This window comes from Theropithecus gelada, chromosome 16 (genome assembly GCF_003255815.1).
Source record: "Theropithecus gelada isolate Dixy chromosome 16, Tgel_1.0, whole genome shotgun sequence".
NCBI lineage: Eukaryota > Metazoa > Chordata > Mammalia > Primates > Cercopithecidae > Theropithecus > Theropithecus gelada.
Genome location: NC_037684.1, coordinates 15,423,146 through 15,450,219, shown reverse-complemented (window position 1 = coordinate 15,450,219; position 27,074 = coordinate 15,423,146). Strand labels below are relative to the sequence as shown.

Below are 27,074 nucleotides of genomic sequence, written 5' to 3'. Positions count from 1 at the left end.
TCACCAAGCCCAGCTAATTTCTGTATTTTTAGTAGAGATGGGGTTTCACCATCTCTGAGGCCAGGATGGTCTCAATCTCGACCTCATGATCCGCCCACCTCAGCCTCCCCAAGTGCTGGGATTACAGGCGTGAGCCACCGCACCCGGTCCAGTATTTCATTTTCTTTGGAGGAATTATAAATGGTATTACAGCTTTATTGCAGTTTCTACTTATTTTATCAGTGTATGAAAATATAATTTTTTTTTATGTGTTGATTTTGTATCCTGTGACCTTGCTAAACTCAATTAGTTCTAGGCATTCTGCTAGAGATTGCTTGCATTTTCTACACAGGTAATCATGTAATATGCCAATGAAGACAGTTGTATTTCTTATTTTCTAATCTATATGATTTTTCTTCCTTTTTCTTGCCTTATTATGTGTCAATTCCTAGAACTTCCTAGTGGCTCAAACTTCCAATAATATATTAAATGCACATAGTAAGAAAGCAGGCATCCTTGTCTTCCCAATCGAGAAAGTATTCAATCTTTCACCATTAAGTATAATATTAGTTATAAATGTTTTGTAGTTGCCCTTTATGAGATTGAGGAAGTTCTGCTCCATTCCTAGTGTACTGAGAGTTTTTATCATGAATAGATGTTGAACTTTATCAAATGGTTTTTCTGCATCAATTGATAGGATTGTATGATTTTTATCCTTTAGACTATTCTGCTTGCTTTGGATTTATTTTGCTCTTCTTTTTTGAGTTTCTTGAAGTAAAAGTTTAGATGACTGATTTGCAATCTTTTCTATTTTCTAATGTATTTAGTGCTATAACGTTCCCTCTTAGCACTGAATTGACTGCCTCCCACAAATTTTGATATATTGTGTTTTCATTTTCATTCGTATGTATTTTTTAAATTTCCTTTCAGACTTCATCTTTAACCTATGTATAATTTAGAAGTGTGTTATTTAATTTCCAAGTGTTTGTAGATTTTCCTGTTGCCTTCCTGTTATTGATTTCTAGTTTGATTCCATCATGATCAGAAACTATACTCTGTATGATTTCAATTATTTTAAATTTGTTAAGATTTATTTTATAAGACCCTGCTGTGGACTATCTTGTTCACTATTCTATGAGTTCTTAAAAATAATGTGTATCTTGCTGTTGTTGAATGCAATATTCTGTAAATGTCAATTGGATCTGTTGGTTGATGGTGCTATTCAGTTCTGTACTCCAGCTAATTTTCTGTCTAGTAATTCTCCCATTTACTAAGAGTCAGGTGTTGAAATTCCTCGCTATAAATGAGAATTTGCCTAGTTCTTCTTCCAGTCCTGTCAGGTTTTGCTTCATGTATTTTAAAGCTTTAAAGCTCTGTTGTTTGATCCGTATCATTTAGGATTGCTTCATCTTCTTGATGGATAGATCCTTTTCTCATTATGTAATTTCCACTTTTGTCCTCTGAAGTCAATTTTATCTGATATTAATATAGTCACCCCTGCTTTTAAAAATTGATGTCTCCATGATCTTTCTTATTCCGTCAATTTCAACCTACCTATGTCATTATGTTTGAAGTGAGTTTCTTTTAGACAGCATATGGTTGGATCACTTAAAATAAAGGAAAAGAAATATACTCTGCCAATCTCTGACCTTTAGTAATCATTACTTTTAAATTATCTTTAAAGTAATTATTAACATGTTAGGTATTAAATTTCCCATATCTCTCATTTTGTTATTTGTTTTCTGTTTGTTCCTTCTGTTTCTTGTTCCTCTAATATTGCTTTTCTTGCCTTCCTGTGGGTTAATTGAACATTTTTTAAAGGTCCAGTTGATCACATATTGCTTTGTATAATTTTCTTAGTGGTTGTTCGCAGGATAGATACGTAGACAGATATAGAAATAAAGATAGAGATAGAGATATGGATTTACGACGTATCAACCTATTGGTGTCAGTGCCTTATCATTTCAAGTGACATGTAGAAAACTTACTTCCATTTGGTCCCTTCACCTTCCCCACTTTTGAAATATAATTGTCTGAAGCATTTCTTCTACGTACATTTTATACCACATCAGATGGTGCGTCAACCATAAAATATAATGAAAAAAAATCATGAGGTGGAAAAGAATTTATGTTTACTTCTATTTTTACCCATTACGTTGTTCTTCTTTCCTTTCTGAGGGTCCTGTCCTTCTTCTGTTACCATTCTTTGTGTTTAGAGAGTTTTCTTTAACCATTGTTTAAGGATAGGTCTGTGTGCAGCAAATTCTCTGAGTCTTCCTTTGTGTGAGAACGTCTTTATTTCCTCTTTATTCCTGAAGAATCATTTCACCAGCTATTGGATCCAGGGTTGACAGTTTTTGTCTTTCAGCACATGAAAAATGTGGCATCACTTCCTCTGGCTTCCATGGTTTCAGATGAGAGCTTCACAAAACTTGTTTTGTTTTGTTTTGTTTTTGTTTCTTTGAGACGGAGTCTCGCTCTGTCACCCAGGCTGGAGTGCAGTGGTGACATCTCAGCTCACTGCAACCTCCGCCTCCTGGGCTCAAGCGATTCTCTTGCCTCAGCCTCCCGCGTAGCTGGGATTACAGATGCGCACCACCACACCTGGATAATTCTTTTTGTATTTTTAGTAGAGACAGGATTTTGCCATGTTGGCAAGGCTGGTCTCAAACTCCTGACCTCAGGTGATCCACCCAACTCAGCCTTCCAAAGTGCTGGGATTGCAGGTGTAAGCCACTGTGCCCAGCCGTTTACCATTATTTGAATTGGTGTTTCTTTATAGGTACTGTGTCATTTCTCTTTGACTATTTTAATACTTTATGTTTAGTTTTCAGAAATTTAATTATATGCCTTGGAGTGAATTTCACTATGTTTATCTTGTTTGGGATTCATTCATCTTCTTGAATCTGTAAATGTGTGCCTCTCACCAATTTTGAGAAATTTTCAGGCATTATTTATTCAAATGCTTTTTCAGTTTCACCCCCTTTCTCCTCTATTTCTGAGACTCCATTGACTCCATTGCCAGATCTTTTGTTACAGTCTCACAGAACCCGGAGGCTCTGGTTTGTTTGAGCAATTTTTAAAGTCTATTTTCTTTCTGTTGTTCAGATTGAGTAAATTCTGTTGATCTGTCTCCAATTCTATCCTCTGTCATTCCCACTCTGTTACTGAGTCTATTCAAGCTTTTTAAAAATTTCAGTTAGTGTATTTTCAGTTCTGTAATTTTGATTTGTTTCTTTTTTATAATTTCTATTTCTTTGCTGTGATATTGTATTTGTTTCAGGAGAATCTGTAATTGATTATTGAAGCATTTTTATAATGGCTGCCTTTAAATTTTTTATTAGATAATTATAGCATGTGATTCATGTCAGCCTTGGCATCAGTTGATTGTCCTTTTTACTCAAAACGTGGCATTTCTGGTTCTTGGTATTATGGGTGATTTTCATTTGTATCTTAGATATTTTGGTTACTATATTAGGAGACCCTTGATCCTATTTAAATTTTCTATTTTAGGCCAGGCACAGTGGCTCACACCTGTCATTCCAGCACTTTGGGAGGCCCAGGCGGGTGGATCACCTGAGGTCGGGAGTTCAAGACCAGCTTGGCTAACATGGTGAAATCCCGTCTCTACTAAAAATACAAAAATTAGCAGGGCTTAGTGGCATGCAGCTGTGGTCTCAGCTAGTTGGGGGTGCTGAGGCAAGATCACTTAAACCTGGGAGGTCAAGGCTACAGTAAGCTGAGATGGCACCACTGCATTCCAGCCTGGGTGACAAAGTGAGACCCTGTCAAAAAAAAAAAAAAAAAAAAAAAAAGCACTTCTATTTTAGCACATAGTTACCCTGTTTAGATTTAGCATGTAGGTTCTGGACTGCTTTTGTGGGCTTTAGGTCCACCAAACCTTAGTTTCCTGAGCCTTGCAATGCTATTCTGGTCTACTTCACTCTTTTGGTGTTTGGGGGCTTCCCACTCAATCCCTGCTGGTGCTGTCTGCAAGGCAGGAAAGTACTTCCCTGACTGTCTGCTGTTGCTGAGCAACCTTCTAGGGGAACAGGAACCACTGCACCTGAGCTCCTTATGGCACTGGGTTAAGAGCAAAGAGACACAGGGCTTCACTGTGAAAGCTAGACAGAAATGTGGAAAACGTGAAGTGAAAAAGCAGAAGGCACAGGTATGCATTCTGTAGGATTGTAACTATGTAAAAGTGAGTAACATATAGGCAAAGACTACAAGAATAAAAATTAATATAATTATTAGGTTATGTGGAGGCATTTTTCTTTTCTGAAGATTTTTTGTTTGTGTTAGTTCATTGTGTTTTTATGTAAAAGAAAACCAGAAACCAGTCTTTCCATTCTGCTGTATTTCTTTCAGAATTGGAGACTGGATGAACTTTCCTCAGTTGCCCCTGAATCATTCCTGTGGTTTATCATTCCTTTTGCCCTGACATTGTTACATTAAAGTGACACACAAAGACTGTCACTTTAGCATCAAGGTCATAAACTTAGCGCAAAGATGACAAAGAGAGTACGTTTCATATGCCAAATTTGAATGACTGATTAGTAGAGCCTATGTTGAGACAAATCGTAAGAGATCAACAGAAAAAATGTCATGATTGATTAGCAATGTCTACTATGGTCATAGGAATGGGAACTGGGCACATATGCTATCCATTTGCCATCCTTGATTTTCAACAGCTCATCACTCTTGGCTGCAGCTCTTTCACAGCCTCCCTCTGCAGAGGTTTCAGCCTTCTTACACCCTTTCCTCTTGATTTTATTCTCCCTCCAGATTATCACCTTTAGGGACTACCTACCCATTTTGCTAGGTGACCACATGCAGAAGTGGATACCCCCATATCAAGGCTACAATGAATCTGTGGATCCCAGAATTTCCAATGTCTTCACCTTCGCCTTCCGCTTTGGCCACTTGGAGGTCCCCTCTTCTGTGTTCCGCCTGGATGAGAATTATCAGCCATGGGGGCCAGAACCAGAACTCCCCCTCCACACCCTCTTCTTCAACACTTGGAGGATGGTCAAAGATGGTATGCCCTTTCAGGGAAGTGCTGTCACCTTGGTCTCCCACTATGCAGTTTATTGTAGGGAAACTTCTCTTGGAAGTCAGATTCCAAGCACTTTTACATGACCTTGGGCGAGTGAATTCACCTCACTGAGCCTCAGTTTCCTCATTTATAAAATGGGGACAATAATAGCACCCATCTCACGAGGCTATCCAAAACATTAAATGAGATATACATGTGGAGCACCCTACAATGGTTCCTGACACACAGGAGGTGATCAATAAGTATTAGTTATTCTTTCTTTCCTCTTGGCTTCCAAGGTGACTGGGATTTCCCTACTTCCTTCCCCTGCCATAGGCTTCTCTGACTCCTACAGAAAGAGTTCATGGATTTGGTAAATACATTGCTCTTTTATCTCCTCTAGAGTTTTTTACTTCATAGAGGTGCCAGAGGTTGGACCCAACTTTCCTTTATCCCTAGGCTATGTTGTGTTGAAATTAACTTTACTTAAAGCCTAACAAGTCAAGGCCATTTCCTTGAGATTTATGCAGCCTTTTCCCATTATGCAATGTTCCTCAGCAGAACATATGGAAGAAAAAGCTGACTCCATGAACTAGAGCTTTAAAAATATCTTTTTTTTTTTTTTTTTTTTTTTTTTTGAGACAGGGTCTCATTCTGTCATCCAGGCTGGAGTGCAATGGCACAATCTCGGCTCACTGCAGCCTTGAACTCCTGGGCTCACGTGATCCTCCTCCCTCAGCCTCCCTTGTAGCTGGGACTACAGGTCACACACCCTCATACCCGGCCAATTTTTTTGCCTTCTTTTTAGAGACAGGGTTTTGCCATGTTGTCCAGGCTGATCCCAAACTCCTGGGCTCAAGCAATCTTCCCACCTTGGCCTCCCAAAGTGTTGGGATTGCAGGCATGAGCCACCATGCATGGCCAAAAAATATCTCAATGTTTATAGTCATGCCATCATCCCATGAATGCCCCTTTCTGCCCACCCCCAGAGTAGAAAATCTGGATGCCCCTATCTCCCTGAGCATACCCTTCAGGCTGCACTGTGCTCTTCTCTCCCTCCTTCCAGCCTGGGATGTCCAGCTGACCCGCATTCAACCAAGAGAAAATGTCTGGTGGAGGCACAGGCAAGCCATGGATGATGTTCCCACCCTACCCCCATCCTAAGCATGGCTTCTGGGTCTCCCTTGACAGGTGGAATTGATCCTCTGGTGCGGGGCCTGCTGGCCAAGAAATCCAAGCTGATGAAACAGAATAAAATGATGACTGGAGAGCTGCGCAACAAGCTTTTCCAGCCAACTCACAGGATCCATGGCTTTGACCTGGCTGCCATCAACACACAGCGTTGCCGGGACCATGGGCAACCTGGTGAGTGGGTCTGAAGTCTGGCCTGCGCCGGGGAAATTTTAGCTAACTTCCTAGGGCTCTTGGAGACTCTCTTCTATAACCCTGAGGATCTGATCATCAGATCAATTCTGAAACAAAAGTCAGACCAGTTTTTTTGTTTGGTTTTTTTTGTTGTTGTTGTTGTTTTTAGACAGGGTCTTGCTCTGTTGCCCAGGCTAGAGTACAGTGGTGCGATCATAGCTCACAGTAGCCTCAAACTCCTAGCTTCAAGTAATCCTCCTGCTTAAGACTACCAAGTAGGTGGGACTACAGGTGTGCCACATGCCCAGCTTTTTTTTTTTTTTTTTTTTTAATATAGACATAGTCTTGCTATTTTGCCCAGGCTGGTCTCGAACTCCTGGCCTCAAACAATCTCCCACCTTGGACTCCCAAAGCACTGAAATTACAGGTGCAAGCCACCATGTCCAGCCCCAGGCCATTTCTAAAACCCACTTTGTTTCTCTATGAAGCAGAATCTTCCATTTCCCCTAATGCAGAGAAAAGAGGATATATCTGGTACTATCTTGGCATTCCTTAAATGAAAAAGAGATCACCAACTAACTTTAAAAACAGTTTAAAAGCCCTGAAAACATTAAGAAAACAGTAGAGAGAAACCAGTGACTATTGGACCTTTCTTTTGTCCCCATGAAAGGCAATTTAATTAAGAACCAGACTGCCTGAGTTCAAATCCCACCTATGTCATTTACTAGTTACAGGACTTTGGGCAAATTAGTTAACATTTCTGTTCTTCAGTTACATATTTGCACAGTGCTTAGAATGGTGCCTGGACTCATAGTAAGTACCACATAGGTTTCACGATTACTTAGTGGTTACATAGGACTTAACCAACTAGCCCCTTCAAGATTGAAGTGCAAATAAAAAACAATGGATTGCCTCCTTCCCCATCCCAAAGGCTATAAGACCAGACTTTCCAGGGCTGATAGAGCTGGAGTGGACATGGCTCCAAAGGGGGCTGTGAACAGGAAGTCCCTGGGATGAGACAGCCTCAGCCTCTCCAACCTAGGGTACAATTCCTGGAGAGCCTTCTGCGACCTCTCACAGCCGCAGACATTAGAGGAGTTGAACACAGTGCTGAAGAACAAGATGCTGGCCAAGAAGTTACTGGGTCTCTACGGGACCCCTGACAACATCGACATCTGGATAGGGGCCATTGCTGAGCCGCTGATGGAAAGGGGTCGGGTGGGGCCTCTCCTGGCCTGCCTCTTGGGCAAGCAGTTCCAGCAGATCCGCGATGGAGACAGGCAAGTGCGTCCTCAGCCAGGGAGGGAAGGGCAGGCCCTTCTCCAAGAGGGTTGTCCCAACGTTCTGCATGAGCACTGATTCCAGATCTCAGCGTGAGTAGGGCTTTTCATGGTTCCTGTGACCCTTTCCTTCCCCTGTGACAGGGCGGGGAGGGGCCAGCGGCCAGACTGTGGAGTGACTCTACTTCTATCTCTGCAGGTTCTGGTGGGAAAACCCTGGGGTCTTCACAAAGGAGCAGAAGGACTCTTTACGGAAAATGTCCTTCTCACGCCTTGTCTGTGACAACACCCGCATCACCAAGGTCCCACGGGACCCATTCCGGGCCAACAGCTACCCCTATGACTTCGTGGATTGCTCAGCCATCGACAAGCTGGACCTGTCACCCTGGGCCTCAGTGAAGAATTAGGGGCCTGGGCTCCAATACCGCCTGCGCTGCACAGGAAAGTTTCCTGTGGTCCACACGGCCATTTCAAGCAAGTTCAATGACCTGGTCCCTTAGAGCTCCACACCCAAGTCCCAGCCCTTCTTTGCAGCTGGGCTTCTCTACACCCCCGGGTGAACAGCTTGCTCAGACCCCAGGGTGGCTGCCTCAGCCCTCCCAGCTCTTACACTCGGTTCCTGTGGCTTCTCCTTTCTGTCAAGACTTAGCCCCTCTGAGGTGCGCTTCTGCTCCAGCTTGCTGGATGTTACCTGTCCTCTTCCCTCCACAAGTCTTGGCCCTTGACCTTTATCTTTCCTCCTGTCCTCTCACCTAGATTGTAAGCTCCCTAGTCCAGGACGTCAGCCTGCCTCCGAGGGTTCCCCGTGGCACCTAGCACGGTGCACAGCACATTAGAAGTGCTCAAAAACATCTGATGACTGACTAAAGATGCAAAGTGGACTTTGGAATCACTGCCAAATAAGTAACTAGATGTTTATAGGCCATACACGTCTTACCACTGAGATGGTGCGTGCATGGGTCTTGGGGTGAGAGGGGATGGTTTGGTGGGATTTCTAAGAGCTCTTAAAGAAAGGGGAGGGGCAGGGGGCTCCTGGGGAAAAGAAGCACTGGCTGTGGAGTAGCAAGAGAGAGGGCGTGGGGGGGATGGTAGGTGGCGGTGCCAAGGGATAAAACAGGAAGGAAAACCAAGCCTGGGTCCCCCACAGCTAAAGCTAATATCACTTCCAGTGGCCCTTCTGAGAAATACTCTCTTCTAGAGTGATCCTTGGATCCTGTGATGTCTCTGAAGGAGCACTTCCAGAACATTCCTTGAGCTTCTGCCCAATACATATTCATATGTTCTTCTTTTAAAATGACCCCCTGGGAAAGATTAGCCCAACCAGGGCCTCCAGATCCCCTGACTGGTGGGGTGGGAGTGGGAGACACCCAGTCATCCTGTGGGAAGAGCCCAGGAGCCAGATGACCTCGACTGCAGCCTGGCACTGCCCCCCACTTCTTCAAGGCCTCAGACGAGTTGCTTCACCCCTCTGAGCAGCCCTCTCCTCATCGTGGAAATGAGGACAAGCAGTATTTATGCTGCTGCTTACCATGGTGAGGTCCTAACGTTACCAAGGGCCCCATGAGTACATTAGACTCCACCATCCTACACCACTTCCGGCCCCTCCCCACACTTGAGAAGGAAGGGGAGAGGGAGGGAGTCCTCCAGTCAGATGCAGGGTTCAAGCTCCAGGCAAGACTACTAGGGAAATACACTCCTTCCCCTCCCTCAGTGCTGGCCCTATTCTCTGGGCCCAGCCATCTGCTCTCACTGCTCCAGGGGCCATGTGCACCATGAGTGAGAAGGAGTCCACTGTCTTGAGGGCCTCTGAACCCCTGTGCCAGGCTGCCAGGATGCAGGATGCAGAGGCCCCTCTCGTCGGGAAAGGGCCTGCCTCCTCACCAGGTGCCTGCACTTTCTCTCCTACCACACAGCATTTTGTCCCCTCCACTTCCTAGCCCCTGGCACGGGCCTGACACAGAGTGAACACATAGCAAACGTTTGCTAGAGCAATTAACAAACATAAGAGCTTGGTGACCACAGTTCCCTGCAGGGTGGCAGGGGTGGAGGTGAGGGAGGAGGGTCTGCACCGCATGCCCTGCCCTCCATGTTTCCAAGAGATGACTGCCCTCCACGTACAGATCTCAAAGGAAAACTCCCCGACACCCTCACCCTCAGTTCAGAAACACAGGGCCCTGAGCACAGACCACACTGGTTCAAGTTCAGAGCCCAGAGTAAGTCTCTGCAAAAGCGCCAGTTCCTCCTCAGACATGGACAGAGTGGAGGTCCCCATCAGTGGTGCCTTTATTACTATAAATGTTGGGAGCAAATAAATGGTACAGAAAGTACAACAGGCCCAGTTCCTCTTCAGGAGGACTCCAGTGAATAAGCAAGAAATCAGGGTGAGGAAGAAAAAGGGGAGCCATGGCCTGAGCCTGGCTGGCTGGGCCCATAAGTCAACCACAGAGCCCAGCTGCAGCTGGCTCATCCCTCCAGGGCACCACTGGTCCAGCTCTGCTAACCGAGACACAGATGGCATCTTGGTATCTCTTTCTTGCCTCTATATGTTTCTCATGCCCAGTACAGTGCCTTGCATGTAGTAGGTGCTCAATAAATGAAGAACAAGAGGATACAAGTGGGCCCTCCAAGAAACCATGACAGATGTAATTTACAAGGAAGAAAACTCTTGTTTAATGAGGGTAATTTGCTCAAGTTCACATAGCTAGCAAGCCACAGAGCCAGGATTGGAACGCAGGCAGTCTAATTCCTGAGCTGTGTGCCTCACCAGTCCGTTCTGCTGCCTTCCACATACTCAGTATTCTCATCGGCACAAACACACACTCACATAAATGGCACATACACATAACCCATCAAACACTCCCCATGTTCAGACAACACACACACATGAAATGCCAATTTATATACTTTGCAGATACATGAGCACACAAATGAATGTCTAGTCATTCATTTTCTCAGCTGCACCCAGAACAGGGCTGGGCTCACCTAGGGCAAGGAGATCTCCGTGGTTCCAATCGGCCAGCCCAGATATACCCCTCACTGCTGCACTCCCTTACCTAGCCTCTAGGAGGCTTCCCTCCAGGAAGCCAGGTTCAATGCAGGAAGTGTACTGCAGTTGACAAAGTCCCGGGGATACGAGTTGGACATGAAGATGTTGTTCTTAGACACGGTGGTGATGCCCGTGTTGTCGCAGATGATCCGGGGCAAGGAGATCTGGGCCAGGGCCTGTCGCTGCTGCATGCTGAACACACCCTCGTTCTCCCACCAAAACCTGCATGGGAAACACCCATGGACACTGTGCCTGAGGATATTCTGGGCTGGCAGGGCATCGGTGGGCTTGTGCTGCTCCCTGGATATAACAAGGTCACACCAAATGCCACCTGGCAGCACAGGAGGGCCCCAGGCCCTTGGGCAGTCCAGGGGCTTTCACACAAGTGATGTTCCACTCATTGTGCAGAGTAAAGCACAGCTGCCCAGTGGCCTGTCCCTTATCCCTAGCCCAGCGGCCTCCAGGGCACCACGCTGGAGGGGGACCAGGGCCCACACACACTCCTGAAGCCCTGTGCCCTGGCCAGGAATTGCATCCATAGGAGTGAGAGAGAATCTTGGGGGTGGTTTATAATTCATCCACCCAGAGAGGGGCACCTTTTTCTAATTTTCCCAAAAGTGCAATACAGGCTAAGCAAGAACTAGACATGAAGATGTCAGGACCACGACGAAATGACACTAAGGGGAGCTGTGGGAAAGCTGGGAGGGGACTGCCCACTGGTGGCTGACACGCCCGTGGTTGCACAGTGAAACCCACGGGAATAAGTAGCTAAGGGTGGCATTTTTCTATCTTCCTCCCTTTACAACCAGGGGTCCAGGTCTCTCCTTGCTGCACCCCCAACAGGTTCAGGGCACATTAGAGGCACTCCAGGGCATCTGGAGGATTCCTGGAACACACTGGAAAATCACTGACTCCTCCAGTCCTTCACCTGACGGGAGGAAATTTGGGCTCCGAGAGAGTCAGGGATAGGCCCACAGCCACCCAGCGGCCCATACCGCCTGCCCCTCCTCACCGATCACCATCCCGGAGCTTCCTGAACTGGATGCCGATGATGCAGGCGAGGAGTGGGCCCACGCGGCCATTGCGCTCCAGGGGCTCAGACACGCCGCCCATCCAGATGTCGATGTTGTTGGGCGTGCCATACTGCTCCATCAGCTTCCTCGCCAATTCCAGGTTCCTCAGCACCGTGCCCAGCTCGCCCACCGTGTTGGGCTCCGGGAGCCCACAGAAGCGCCTCCAGGCATTGTACCCTGCATAGGGGAGGGGACAGGTGGCTGTGGGCAGGTCCCTCTGCCTCAAGGTGGGGAGGTCGTTGGAGACAGCCGGGAAGATTCACATATCTGCCAGCAGCCCAGAAAACCCACCTTCCCAACACAACCAAGGTCATAGAGGGAGGGAAGGACCTCACATCAGGGAACCCTGAACCTTTGGCTCAGACCAAGGAGCACAACTGGGCCTCTCTGGGACCATCTCTGTCTTTCTCTTGCCCGCCTACCATAAGGCAAACCCTAAATTGCCACAGTTCCTGCTGGTCCAAGAATAGGGACATCTCCTTGTCCCCCTCCAGAGCAGCACAACATGTCTATCTCTGACCCATGAGAGGTGAAGTGTGTCTAGGAGCCTCAGCCACATGGGCTACCCCATAACATAGGCACAGGCTTTGGGGTTAGGCTAATCTGGCTTCAAATGTCAGCTTTGCCACTGACTTGACTAAAGAAGCTGTCCAGCTTCTGAATCTCATCAAGCCTCAGTTGCCTCATCAGTAAAATGAAGGCAACAATAATCTCTTCCCCCAGAGTTAACATACAATGAAGCAAAATGAAATTATGACAGAGACAGATTTTTAGACTGTGGGTTATCATTGATGATGATGCCCCTCAGATGAGAATTACAGCATGCAAAGGAGGCTGAGAGGAGCTGGAAATTGATCAGATGGGTCCAGGGAAAGGCAGGGGCCGAGTCTCAGACTACTTCCTGAGAGCAAAGTGCCTCTAATATGCTCTGGAGAGGGCAGGGGCCCTAGAGTGGGAAGAGGAGTGATGGGCTACCTAGGAGGCAGCTCAGGGGAGGAGAGTGTCAGGGGAGACTCTTGCAGCCCCTCACCTGGGAGGCCGTGGTCCCTGCTGCGCTGCATGTTCAAAGCAGGCAGGTCCAGCCCAATCCTCATGACCTGTTCAAACAATCGCTCCCGGATCTCATCCACTACAATTTGGTTCTGACGATTCAGCTTGGCAGGGGTGGCCATGAGGCCCCGGAGGATGGGGTCAATGCCACCTGGGGACCAGAGGAGCCAGCTCAGGGGAAGGAAGTATCTGGATCAGTATCAGAGCTCAGATTGGAGTGAGGGACAAGTCCAGGTAAGGTCAGGAGTATTTGAGAAGACGGCTGGGCACATGCAGTGCCTGGTACCAAGGTGGCTCCAGTGAGCAGGTCCTCACTGGTCACTACATGATCCAGGGGCATATAGATCTCAGGAGATTATGCCATTCAGACTTGCAAGATTGCGATGCTCCCAGGCCCTGGCATCCTGGCTCACAGCAAGCCACAACACATAGGAAGTAGCCAGTTACCTCTGAGAGCCATCCCCACCCCCACTCTTTATTATCAGATATGGAAGCAGAGTCAGGGGAACTGAGGCTGGAGAGTCAGACCAGATCTCCAAGATGGGAGGAAACCAGATTGCTCCCCACCCTAGCTCCCTAGAGCCAAGGTGACCTCCACCCCACCTTTAGCTGCCAGCCCACTCGCTCCTGGCCTAGGTCCCGCTTACCTTCCAGCACTACTCTCCAGGAGGCAAAAAAGACTCTGCTGAGGGGGACACGGGAGTTGGGTTCCATGGGCTGGTACCGATTGTCCAGGCGGAACATGAAGGGTTGGATGAGAGTGTGGCCGTAGCGGAAGGCATTGGTGAAGACGTTGGCAATGCGTGGGTCCACTGAGTCATTGTAGGAACGGTACCTGGGCAGGTACTTCCTCATGGCCGCTGGCCCCAACACCAGGGGTAGGTAGTCCCGGTAAGTGATGATCTAAAGACAAGTCATTTGGAATGGCCTCTCTACCCACTTCTCCACTGCAAATGCCACCTGGCAGCACAGGAGGGCCAGAGTCTCTGCCTGCTCTTGGCTTGGGGAATCCCTCCCATCCCTCTACGGTCAGGGAATAACCTCCCACAATACTGGAACTGGGCCTAACAGAGTGGCACTGAGAGGCATAAATAGAGTTCTACTGCTTGCTAGCTGGGTGACCTTGGACCAGTCATTAACCTCTCTTGAGTCTGAGTTCCTCAAATGTACATTAAGGATAATTATATTGCCCTCTGCCTTAGAGGACTAAATAGCAAATCACTTTTTTTGTCATTGTGGTAACTTCCTTGTCTGCACATTATTAATCTGTCATTTCTGCAACTATCTTATAAAGTCCTTGAGAGCAAGGGAAATTGAAGTTGTTGAAATTCTTCACAGTGCCCACCAAGTGCCTGCCCACAGTAAGGCTCAGTTTAGGTTTGTGGAAAGCAGGGAGGCAGGAAGGAATGAAGGACCATCTGGCATGATTTTCCCCGTGAAAAGTGAAGACATGGAACAGTCTCACTCTACATTCTAGCTTCTAGAAGTTCTTTTGGAGTGTAAATGAATTTCACTTGAGTTCTTAGTGCAAATCAAAAACTCACCCTTAGCACCGGAAACTCTCTCCTCCAGAATCTAGGAGTGTGTGTGTGTGTGTGTGTGTGTGTGTGTGTCTGCATCTGCCTCTGAGGGAGAGGGTGGGGGCAATGAAGCACCAGATGTTGAGAGACAGAACCGGGAACATTGCCCCAGGAGTAAATGAGGCTAATGACGTTGGGTGGATTATGACAGAGCCAAAAAGAAGAGGTGAGTGGGCTGGACACAGTGACTCATGCCTGTAATCCCAGCACTTTGGGAGGTCGAAGAGGGCGGATCAGTTGAGCCTAGGAGTTTGAGACCACCCTGGGTAACATGTCGAAATCCCGTCTCTACAAAAAATACAAAAATTAGCCGGGCATGGTGGCGCGTGCCTGAAATCCCAGCTACTCAGGAAGCTGAGATGGGAGAATGGCTTGAGCCTGACAGGTGGAGATTACAGTGAGCCAAGATCACACCACTGCACTCCAACCTGGGCAACAGGGTAAGACCCTGTATCAAAAAATAAAAATAAAATAATAATAATAATTTTTAAATTTTATTTATTTATTTATTTTTTTGAGACAGAGTTTCTCTCTGTTGCCCAGGCTGGAGTGCAGTGGCACCATCTCAGCTCACTGCAAGCTCTGCCTCCCGGGTTCATGCCATTCTCCTGCCTCAGCCTCCCAAGTAGCTGGAACTACAAGCACCCACCACCACGCCCGGATAATTTTTTGTATTTTTAGTAGAGACTGGGTTTCACCGTGTTAGCCAGGATGGTCTCGATCTCTTGACCTCGTGATCCACCTGCCTTGGCCCCCCAAAGTGTTGGGATTGCAGGCATGAGCCACCGTGCCTGGCCCTATAATTTTTTTAATTTTAGAAAGATGTGAGTGGGTAAAGGAGCTAAGAGCGACAGTGAGATAGAAGGAAGAAGAATTTACTGAACAGCTACTCAGGCACTAAGTCAAACATTCAACCCTCCCAACACCAACAACAGACCCACAGGAAAGAAGACTGCAGGGAGCAAACCTGCGAAGGAGAGGAAAGGGAAGAAGCCTTTGTCAAGCACTTACTATCTGAAAGGTGTTTTCACATATGTATTATAATCCTTATAGCCTCATGGATGAAGAAGGCAAGGCTCAGGAGGGTTAGGAACTTGCCCAAGGTCACACGGCTAGGATGTTGCAGGGGCACATCTGGATCCCGTGTGCCCGGTGCTCAAGACAGCCTACCTGGACCATGGCCCCCACAATCTTCCGGGCCTCCTGGTAGAGCCTCTCCCCATCCCACCTAGGGTTCAGGCGCTTGAGTTCTGTGGCCAGCCGGTTGTGCTCCCGAAGTAAGAGGGTGTGCATGGAGGTGAGCTCAGGCATCTCACTGGAACGGGTGTCCCCTTAGGGAGGCAAAAGCCACTGTCATTCCTAAGTCCTCCATCCCAGAAAAGATTTGCTCCACTGAAACCCCCTCCCCAGCCAAGGCCTGAAATGCCTCCTACTCAACCCTCCTCCCCATCCATCTTTTCACACCATCCCCAATTTACACTCCTCTAGGAGGCCTGCCCTGATGCCCCAGTCCACAATAATATCTTCTGCCTCAGCTCAGGGGCACTGCTGGTTGGGGATGTTCATTCAATAGGCATCACTTCCAACACACGATGTGCCACTTTCCTGTACCTGAGACAGGGAGCTCCTTGAGCACAGGACTAAGGCTTGTGCCTTTTTATATTTTACCCTCCCTCCTAGCACACATATGGATACATGGGACTTAACACAGTGCCTGGTACAAAGTATGAGACTTATGAACACTGCTTGGTTCATTGATTCTCTTGATTCCAAGGAGTGTCTGGGAAGAAGCATGCCTTTCAGCACAGCCTACGTCCACGCCCATGTCTGATGCAGCTAATGATCACAGCACTCTTTCCTGCTAACATTGGATGCCACCTCAGAATCCTTCTCAACACAGGACTCCAGAAAGCCACTACCATTTCAACAGAGTTGTCAGCCCTGCCCTTTCCTACATGCCAATGGTGCAGCCTGCTCCAGGGGAGGGCGCTAGGACATGAGATGTGTGGCGTCCACACCTGAGACTGTTCAAGAAAACTAAGCAGATCCCCCTTGGTTCCCCTAGTCTTCCCACAACTCTTCTCTGCAGGGCCCAGAGGGCTAGGGTCAGGACACTAGCGTCAGTCCTTGTCAACTCTAGAAGCTGGTGGAAAGGAAATTCTCTGAGAGCAGCATCTCCATCCATGGGCAGCTAGAGGTCAAAATGACCCAGGCTTGGGACATGAGGCTCATCAAAGCCAGGCTGGGGGCAGCTGAGTCTGGTTAAGGAGGGCTGCCCTTGCCTAACTAGCCCAGAAGAGGTCGGCCTCTCTTGTAGAAAGTCCGACCTGGATCCTCCTCCCAGGGTCCCAGCCAGGGAGAGACCAGCAGGAACCATTAGGAGGAGGCAGAGGGAGGCCAGAGGAAAGGGCCTGAGGTCCACTATTGGGCTTTCATTTAAAAATGCTGGAAAATGGCCAGGTGCAATGGCTCCCCCCTGTAATCCCAGCACTTTGGGAGGCCAAGGCGGGTGGATCGCAAGGTCAGGAGTTTGAGACCAGCCTGGCTAACATGGTAAAACCCCCGTCTCTACTAAAAATACAAAAAATTAGCCAAGCATGGTGGCAGGTGCCTGTAGTCTCAGCTACTTAGGAGGCTGAGGCAGAAGAATCGCTTGAACCCAGGAGGCAGAGGTTGCAGTGAGCCAAGATTGTGCCACCGTACTCCAGCCTGGGTGACAGAGTGAGACTCCATCTTAGGGGAAAAAAAAAAAAAAAAAAACGCTGGAAAATGTCTGGTCATGGCTGCCATCACTGCCCCAATCATGTCTCCAAAACTGCCAATTGTTTACATTTAAAATCCCATCATCTCTTATTATGGGCAATTAAGATGCGCAGGAGGGGATATTTTGGAGCAGTGTGGTCCAACTCAACCTTCTGAGATGATGAAAATATTTTACATCTGTGCCACCCATTAGGGGGAGCCACTAGACTGTAAGACAACTGAGCATTTGAAATGTGGCTAGCACCACTGAGAAACGGGGTTTATTTAACTTAAAATAGCTAAAATTAAAATAGCCACAGGCAGCTAGTGGCTACCACATTGGATAGTGTCGCTCTAGAGGGCAAGGGCACCACAGCCCTCTCTGTCCTTTAGTTCCCCGCTCCTGAGGGACTCAACTTTCCTCTCTTCCAGAGTCCAGAAGGGTAAAGAGGGACAGAGAAAGCCACGGACTGATGGACAGAGGCTCCTCGTCCATCCCTGGGTCTCCATCTTAGGGTTGGAGAGGTTGTTTGCTTTTCTGCTTTTCTGGCTCCATCTGACTTGTTACCAAGGCAACTGAATTAATATCACGAAGTTGATAGTAATGGCCGGTGAGGACAGTCTCTCTAAGAACAAACCCACTAGCTGCTCACAAACAGACTCACTGTGGCTCCAACAGGGAACACCTCCTATGCCACCCCTGGTCCCTACCCCAATGCTGACCTGCCAGGAAGCAGGGGATGCCCGCTGAGCGGTTGGTAAGGAGACAGGGGTCATCGTGCAGCTTGTCAAAGGGCAGCAGGGCCCGGCCGTTGTCTTGGAAGCGCTGGTTGACGGCCAGCAGCCCCAGCTGGTTGGATGTGTTGCGCAGGTTCCTGGCCAGGGGCTCCTCGCTGCCATACACCATGCTGGCATCCACAAAGGAGGTGAGCGCGTTGATTTGGTTGCGGATGGTGATGTTGCTGTTGGGGCAGGCCGGGCAGGAGCGGAAGAATGGGATGCAGTCGGCTTGGTTCTTGATGCGGGGGTCGTTGGGCGGGATCTGAGGCACAGAGAGAGGCTAGACTGGCTCACCGAGGGCAGGGAAGGTGCCCAGGCAGAAGTGGCTCTTCCCCTGCCCTCAGGACCTCTGGTACCCTCAAGCTGCAGAGGCTTCTGGAGGCCCGAACGGGATCGCTGCCTAGGGCACCACCAGCAGCAGCCTCTGAGCTGCAGGGTTAATGAGCAGAACACTGAACTGGGAACCTGGGCAGCCCCTGGGTCTGGGCTGAGACCAGCCTGGCTAACATGGTAAAACCCCCGTCTCTACTAAAAATACAAAAAATTAGCCAAGCATGGTGGCAGGTGCCTGTAGTCTCAGCTACTTAGGAGGCTGAGGCCAGGCCTCCGACCCTTCCTCACTAAAGCTTCGCCTCTCTCTCTCCCCTTCTCTCCGCTGTGCCTGCTCTCCCTCTGGCCCTGACATTCTCCTGTCCGTCTCTCTCCCTCTCTCAGGCGCTCTCTCCTTTCTCTCCTCCTCCTTCCGTACTCAGCAGTGCCTCGACTACCTTGCCCACTCCCAGCCCTATCCCACGGCACCCACCAGACCCCCAGACTCTCTCCTTCTTTGTGATGGGGGTTGGGGCTGCCCCCTCAGTGGGGAGGAAACACGACTGAGCATGGAGGCTTGGGGGGCACTGGGAAGGTCCTCCTCCCAGAACCCTCTCCCAACCTAACAAAAAGCCAGTGATTCCACCAACAGGACTCCTGTCAGCCAGGGAAGAACAACCATCTCTCCCCTGGCCTGCGAGAGGCAGTGAGCAAATGGACGGCCCTGGCTGCCAGTAGGCTGAGCCCAGGCACAGGAAGGAGACAGGTCACAGCTGAGCAGCCAGTGCTTCTGGACACAGGGAAGGCAGGGCCAGCCTTCCTCAGCGGCTGGGAAAGGAAACCTGGGCACAGAAAGGAGATGGCCCCTTCCAGAAACAATCTCCCCTCTCCCCACCCAGGCAGTGGGCGGGAAGCAGGGCCACCTTGAGTGGGAAGCAGGGCGGCTGCTGCACGCAGCTGGTCTCGCAGTTGACGCCAGTGAGGAAGGAGGCCCGGGCGGCCGGCTCAGGGGTGAAGTCGAGGTCGTGGTCCAACAGCTGGCCCCATTGCATGAACATGAGTGAGCGCTCCTGGTCCGGGGTCAGCTGATCCGTGGGGAAGCGCACGATCGCGTTGGAGACAGCACGAGCCTACGGGACACGGAGTCAGCTGGCGCCTGGGTCCGCGCACTGCGTGGCTGGGCCTCGCCCCCTCTGCCCCCCCGGCGCTCACCAGAGCCACCGGGAAGCCGTTGCGCTTGACCCCAGGCGTCCAGCCGTAGGGAAGCGAGACGCCGTCCTCATACTCCGCCGGCAGCCAGCGCACAAACTCACGGTTGGAGGCCCCCAGCGTGGGGCTGCGTCTGCAAGGGGGTGACAGGGCGCTGACACCTGACACCGGGAGGCCTGAGGCATCCAGGACGCCTCTCTGAGCCCTGGTCCTGCAGCCACCCCCTGCCAGCCGCACCTGTTGTTGCACATCCCGGTGATGGTGCGGTATTTGTCCTGCTCCGGGCAAGTCACCCCCACGTTCTGGTAGGCACAGCCGCTTGACTTGGACAACAAATTCAGCTGGGCCGGTGTCAGCACATCTGCCGAGGGAAAGAGCAATGGGGAAGCTGAGCCGCCTCACTTCCTATCCCAGGCAACCTGAGGCTGAGGAGCCCTGGAGACCCCTGAGACTCCCTGGAGGAAGAAGTTGAGGGGATCACTGGGAGACGGCTGTGGTCCCTAGGAGGAGTCACTAGTGGAGCAGGGGCCTGGGGTGGGATGGGCAACAGTACCAGTGACGTTGAATGACCTTCGCCACAGGGACCTCAGTTTCCTCTCCAGCAGGTCTAGAGCCACGTGCAGGTAGTCAGCAGCCCTCACCGCCGTCCTGGTGGCTGCCACGGGCTGCTTGAAGTAGGATAGGAGTTCCATGGGGCTGGCTGAGCCACTGCGAAGCCGCTGCTTGATGCTGCTTAGAGAAAGGAGGAGTGAGGGCCAGAGAAGGGGTGCAGACCCACCCAGCAGAGCCCCAGCCCAGGGGCAGACATGCAGGACCATGCAGACAGGCCCACGGGTGGGAGGAAGGCTTCCTTTTATAAAAAGGATATGGACCTGGGTGTCCAGACAGGCAAGGCTTTGGGAAGGATGGCGTTTAAGCTTTTCTCCCATCCAGAGACACAGGGACAGACATACAGAAAGGGAGTCCACATGGGTCCCCGTAATCTCCCTCTCCCACCATCAAGTTCCCTGCTGCCTGCTCCTTCTCTGCAAGGCCTGGGACAGCCTTGTCCAGAGCTGGGCAGTGCCTCGTGCCCCACCTTTCCCGCCGCTCCTTGTAGGCCTTGTCCACCAGCTGCTTGGCCTCCTCCATACAGCTCAGCACCAACGAGGTATCCACCTCCCCCAGGACAGCTGCCCAGAGCAGGGATCACAAAGTCAGGAATGGGCCCCAACCCCCTATCAGGCCCCAGAGCTAAGAAGGCCTGCTCTGAGAAAAGGGGTTTCTGGAACACAACCACCCCAACACACCATCTTCTCCCACCTTGGGAACTATTACCTGGAGAAGCACTTTCAGAGGGTTGGGGCATGGCCAGAATGGCCAGGAGCCCTGCTAAGGCCAGAAGCAGCTTCATCTCTGCAGTGATACCCCCAGCCCAGCAAGGTCCTGAGTCCACTGTGCATCTGAGAGAAGGGAAGAAGGGAACCCCCATCTCTCTTCTCCTGGGCTGCTCAATCCCCCTTTGTACCTCAGCCCCACCTCAGAGGGCCCTGTCTCTGGATAAAGCCAGACCTCCTTGAGGGAGGGGCTCACTGCACCCTTATCCCCTTCCAGCTGCTGTCATCCAGTCTCCAAGGACCCCACCTCCACAGCTCACCTGATATTGGCAGCTCCTCTTAGCTCAATCTGCGCTTTTATGTCCTGTAAGCTGGGGGCGGGGTGAGGGAGAGGAAGGTCTGATCCTGGAGACTGAACTGTCTCTCGTCCCCCACTGGGGTTGGGAGGTACACACAGAGGGGCCCCTGAAATGGGGGGAAGGGGCAGGAAAGGAGGGACCGGCATTGTCCCGTCTTTTTTTTTTTTTTGAGACGTTATCTTGATCTGTTGCCCAGGCTGGTGTGCAATCGTTCAAGCGATTCTCCTGCCTCAGCCTCCCAAGTAGCTGGGATTACAGGTGCCCACTACCATGCCCAGCTAATTTTTGTATTTTTAGTAGATACAGGGTTTCACCATGTTGACCAGGCTGATCTTGAACTCCTGACCTCAAGCAATCCACCCGCCTCAGCCTCCCAAAGTGCTGGGATTACAGGTGTGAGCCACTGTGCTCAGCCAGTCCCCAGCCTTTGAATTTAGCACTTCCAACCCAAGTTTATCAGCTCACCATTGTGTGCCTATACCAGTGCTGTCCCCAGGGGATACACACAACTAACCCCTCTGAAATTCTGGTTACATTGGTTATCCAGGGTTCCTTTGAAAGGAACAAAAGTCAGGAACTGGTAGCCCAGGAACTGCGGGGAATAGAGTGCCCCCAGGGAAGACAGGAGGATGAAAGGGAGACCTGGAGTAAAAATGACCCAATGGGCCTCAGTTGGCCATCCCCCACTCCAACAGTAACCTGCATTCTACAGCCAACCCCGGTGGGCAGCCTCTGGTTCTTGGTGGGGCTAAGGGAACAGGAAATCTGGCTGGAGACCGTTGGACTTCACAGGAAAGAGGACCCTGGGGGCTGTGGGCGCAGGACCAAGATAACTTCCTCTATTCCTCCTCACTCCCCTTTTTTCTTGGCTTCTGGTAGAGGGTTGTCTCCAAACTCCTCCTCCCCACCACCATCTGCTCCTGGATTTCAGGAACCAGGAGAGAGCAGAGCTGGTTGTGGTTAGTGATCAGTTGGGTAATGCAGCCCAGGGCCTCTCTGGGACAAGATCAGTGCAGTTGGGAGGACTTGGGTTAATGATTCAGAATCATTCTGAAATAGAAGAGGATATTTCTTGCTTGAGAAAGCCCAGCAAAAGGGCCACCAATCTCAGGCAGGAAAAGTATTATGACTTTCGACCAAATCAATGTACCTCTCTGAGTCCTGGTCAGGCTGAGCTCGTGCCAACCATGCCTCCCACGTCCCATTTAGGTTCCCCCTCCTACCTTCAGCCACCTTCCTGCCACTGTCAGGGAAAACCCCATCCCTGATATTTATCATGAGTTCTTTTCTATTTCCTAAGTGTCTCAGCTTGTTTGAGAAATAAAGGGAAAGAGTACAAGAGAGAGAAATTTAAAGCTGGGTGTCCGGAGGAGATATCACTTGTCAGCAGGTTCCGTGATGCTCCCCAAGCTGTAAAACTAGTAAGTTTTTATTAGCGATTTTCAAAAGGGGAGGGAGTGCACGAATAGGGTGTGGGTCACAGAAATCACATACTTCACAAGGTAAAAATATCACCAACCAAGTGGAGGCAGGGAGACATCACAAAACCACAGGATGGGGTGAAATTAAAATTGCTAATGAAGTTTTGGGCATGCATTGTCATTGATAACATCTTATCAGGAGACAGGGTTTGAGAGCAGACAACCTGTCTGACCAAAATTTATTATGCGGGAATTTCCCCATCCTAATAAGCCTGGGAGCGCTACAGGAGACCAGGGCTCCTTTCATCCCTTCAGCTTCCACCGTAAAAGGTGGTCACCTTAAGGGGCTGTCTATAGACCTACCCTCAGGGTGCATTCTCTTTCTCAGGGATGTTCCTTGCTGAGAAAAAGAATTCAGAGATATTTCTCCTATTTGCTTTTGAAAGAAGAGAAATATGGCTCTGTTCCACCTGGCTCACCGGCAGTCAGGCTCCAAGTCTTATCTCCCTTGTTCCCTGAAGATTGCTGTTATCCTGTTCTTTTTTCAAGATGCCCAGATTTCATATTGTTCAAACACACATGCCCTATAAACAATTTGTGCAGTTAACACAATCATCACAGAGTCCTGAGGCAACATACATCCTCCTCAGCTTACAAAGAAGATGACAGGATTAAGAGATTAAAGTAAAAACAGGCATAGGAAATTACAAGGGTATTGATTGGGGAAGTGATAAGTGTCCATGAAATCTTCACAATTTATGTTCAGAGATTGCAGTAAAGATAGGAGTAAGAAATTATAAAAGTATTAATTTGGGTGACTAATAAATGTCCATGAAATCTTCACAATTTATGTTCTTCTGCCATGGCTTCATCTGGTCCCTCTGTTTGGGGTCCCTGGCTTCCTGCAACATGCCACCCACTCTTTTTTTTTTTTTTTGAGACAGAGTCTTGTACTGTCAGCTGAGCTGGAGTACAGTGGTGCGATCTTGGCTCACTGCAACCTCTGCCTCCCGGGTTCAAGCAATTCTCCTGTCTCAGCCTCCCAAGTAGCTGGGATTACAGGTGCCTGCCACCACGCCCAGCTAATATTTTGTGTTTTTAGTAGAGATGGGGCTTCACCACGTTGGCCAGGCTGGTCTCAAACTCCTGACCTTGTGATCTGCCCACCTCGGCCTCCCAAAGTGCTGGGATTACAGGCATGAGCCACCGCAACCAGCCCACTCTTGTCTTCTATGCCCAGACCACCTCTTGGCCAAGGGACAAGAGACAGCAACACCCAGAACATCTTCCCAGTGTGTCCAGGGATTCTGTCCCCTGCTAGGAAGGGGAACCCAGTTTTTGCCCTGCCAGTGACTTGCTGTGTGTGCAGTTGGTCAAGTGGCTCTTTGTGAATCAGGCTCTAGAATTTTATAGGCTTTTGGAAATGATTTTTCAATCCTTTAAGTAATATAATTTTCATTGATGAAAAGTTTGAGAATATGAGTATGCAAAAATAAAAATAAATCAAAATTACTTAACATCAAGTGAGATTGTGGGTACTCTTTTTTCTTTCAAGGTTTATCATTGTCGTCACATAAATAAACAGTAGGACGGAAAATAATTGCCCATAATCTCACCACTCACCAATACCTCTTTTAAGATTTTGATATCCTATATGTAGACATATATTTTTAAATATTGATAAGAAGAACTTTAAATATTGTTTTACCATCTTCTTTTGGTACTTAACAATTTTAGTCTGGGCATCTCCCTGTGTCAATAAACATAGGTTTGCTTCATTTTTATATCTGTATAATATTTCACATAACTATTTTATATGATTTATTCACTAATTCTATCTCGTTAGATTCTTAGGGTTCTGATTTTCATTATTATAAGTAGTACTAGGATAAGTATCCATGGAGTTAAATCTCTAACCACATCTTCAATTATTTCCTTAGGCAAGAAGTAAAATTCCTGCATATTTGGGTATGCGTGTTTTAGGGCTTTTTAATATTGATAGTCAAATGGCCTGCTGAAGATTATACCTCATCCTCCCATCAGCCATGCATGAGAGTGCCTGTTCCCTGTCACCCTTGTCAACCTTGAGTGTCCTTGAGTGTCCTTTTCCTCTTCTAAGGGAATTGTCAAGTCTCCAGAGGGGAGAGACATTTAATGCAAGCTCCTTATTGCAGAGCTAAGAAAGAAGGAGCCCAGGGAAGGAAACGACTTGACCAAGGTCAACAGTGTGGCACAGTTCAGAATAACCTCCATGCCAGGTCCCCTGACTTCCAAACCAGTGCTCTTTACCCAGTAGCCCCCGGACACCTGTTCCTGACCTTTCATTCAGTGATTTCAACAAGTATTTACTGAGCCCTTGTCAGGTGCTGCACTGGGCACTGGGCATTCTCCACTGAGCAGAGCGTGAGCCTTATCCTCAAGGAGCTCACAGAGGGGGGCAGAAAGGCAAACAAATGGCACCCCAAGAGCCCATGCAGGGATCTTAGGGAGCAGCAAAGAGCCTTGGATCAACTGGGGGAGGTCAAGGAAGGCTTTCTTGAGGAGTTGATTCTGGAGACTGTCTTGAAGAATGTCTCAAAGCTGAACAAGTAGACACAGAGAGGGAACAGCATTCTGGGCCCAGAGAATGACACTGTCGGCCTCACTCAGTTCCAACACAGGGAGAAGGTGGACAGGGTGAGGCTGGTGGGCCAGGCAGAGGCCCAGGATACAACATATTCGCAGACCTACTGAGGAATTATTGTCCCGAAGCCCCAGGGAGTCATGAGGTGTGTGAAGCGGGAGTACATGGTCCAAGTTACTTTAGAGAGCTCACCCGCTCGGGCTGCAGTGTGGACAGTGCACTGGAAAGGCAGGCCCAGACACGGAGACCTGGCAGGCAGCATGTCAGTGATTCGCCTGTTAAGAGGCTTGCTCTGCTTCCTCACAGGCAGCAATCAGGCCAGGGATGTTTGAAAATACTTTTCCAACAATGACATTTAAACTCCCTGAGTGCTCCACCCACATATGGAGGTGAGAACACTCTCAAGATGTAGATTCCCCAAAGCCCCTGCCTTTGGCCCGGGGGTGGGTCTGGGGGTGCACAAGTGTGTGCCAGGGCTAGAGATGTTCTGTGACTTGACATGTTTCCAACCAATTGATAATGACCCACCTGGGTCACCCCAAGGTGGTCAACCTCTCCTGTCTGCACCTCTGTCGTTCCCTCATCTAGGCCCTATTTGTTGGGCCAGGTGTGCCTGAGGCTCAAAGCGCTTCTCAGCATGCAGAGTAACCAGCAGAATGCAGCTCCAGGGGGTGGGAGGGATTTCAAATAAGCCTTGCCCCCTGTAAGTTACCCGCCAGCTCCCCTTCCTGGGGGTAGCCTCTGGAGGGCACTGCTGGAACTGCTACATCTCAAGACTATAGTCATTTGAGGGAGCTCCCCGCGTCCAACACACACACACACCCCACTGCCCTCTCTTCTGCCCACTTATATTTTCCAAATATCCCCACCCCCAGGGTGAAGCCCAACTGCTGGTGGGATAACGGACCCTCTTCTGCTACTGCTTGCAAAACAGCTTGTTCTTTCTTAATGCTGTTTAGGAAACAATTCAGTTGGGATTTCAGCCAGATTTCCTGTGTGTGTGGTTGGAGAGAAAGAGGCACCCCCAGAAGGCTATGGAAGCTGGGGAGAGGGGAGAGGCAGCGGCTGCTTAGACACACCAGTTTTACCCAGCCCATAGATCTTGTTTTATCTCTTTTTATAACGGTTTTAATTAATTTTGAATTCTACAGGTAATACCTGGATATATTTGGAATAAAATGTAAAGTTACAGACCAGGCTAAAGCTCCTTTTAGATTACGTTATTGCGTCATTCCCAATTCCAGTCCCCTTCCTCCACTCTTTAGATGTAAACACTGTTGACATTTTTGTATTTGACCTTCCAAATCTTTTAGTAATACTTTACATTCATTCATGTTTATGGATCTGTGAGAAATATTCTTTTTCCTGGTTTTTCTCCATAAATGATATCACATTATACGTATTGTTTTGCTATGTGTTTCTTTCACTCAGTACATCTTTAGATCTATCATGTATCACTTAGAGTGTGATCTCACTTTCTTTAAGTTTTTTGGTTTTTGGTGTTTTTTAGAGACAGGACCTCTCTCTGTTGCCCAGGCTGGAGTGTAGTGGCACACTGCAGCCTGGAACTCTTGGACGCAAGCCATCCTCCTGACTCAGCCTCGTGAGTAGGATCACACTTTTTTAACTTGCATGATATTCTTTAGTTGGCCTGTCTCTCCATTTTGTGACCATTCCTCTATTAATGGAAGCTGACATTTTAACATTATTTTTTTCACTATTAAAAACAATCCCTCGGCTGGACATGGTGGATCACGCCTATAATCCCAACACTTTGGGAGGCCAAGGCGGGCAAATCACGTGAGGTCAGTCGTTCGAGACCAGCCTGGCCAACATGGTGAAACCCCATCTCTACTAAAAATACAAAAATTAGCCAGGCATGGTGGTGGGCACCTGTAATCCCA

General features: G+C 48.9%; 2 protein-coding genes across 4 annotated transcripts in view; one reads left to right on the top strand and one right to left on the bottom strand.

The window, feature by feature from the left end:
* LPO (lactoperoxidase) overlaps window positions 1-8,587 on the top strand; it is a 30,393-nt gene extending 21,806 nt beyond the window's left edge. For all 3 annotated transcript variants that reach the window (XM_025362201.1, XM_025362199.1, XM_025362200.1), the window contains 4 exons: window positions 4,768-5,020; window positions 6,209-6,382; window positions 7,425-7,662; window positions 7,862-8,587. In XM_025362201.1, the coding sequence (XP_025217986.1) occupies window positions 4,768-5,020; window positions 6,209-6,382; window positions 7,425-7,662; window positions 7,862-8,069 (873 nt within the window). In that variant the 3' untranslated portion in view covers window positions 8,070-8,587. The remainder of the gene's footprint in view (window positions 1-4,767; window positions 5,021-6,208; window positions 6,383-7,424; window positions 7,663-7,861) is intronic.
* A 1,334-nt stretch (window positions 8,588-9,921) lies between these two features.
* On the bottom strand, window positions 9,922-21,096 carry MPO (myeloperoxidase). The gene is made up of 12 exons (XM_025363122.1): window positions 20,769-21,096; window positions 20,530-20,623; window positions 20,005-20,180; window positions 19,689-19,812; window positions 19,455-19,584; window positions 19,166-19,372; window positions 17,877-18,195; window positions 15,582-15,742; window positions 13,479-13,734; window positions 12,812-12,982; window positions 11,721-11,958; window positions 9,922-10,930 (listed from the first exon to the last, which is right to left on the bottom strand). The coding sequence occupies exons 1-12, from the start codon at window positions 20,920-20,922 to the stop codon at window positions 10,723-10,725; spliced, it is 2,238 nt and encodes a 745-aa protein (XP_025218907.1). The 5' UTR covers window positions 20,923-21,096; the 3' UTR covers window positions 9,922-10,722.
* Between the last annotated feature and the right edge of the window lie 5,978 nt (window positions 21,097-27,074).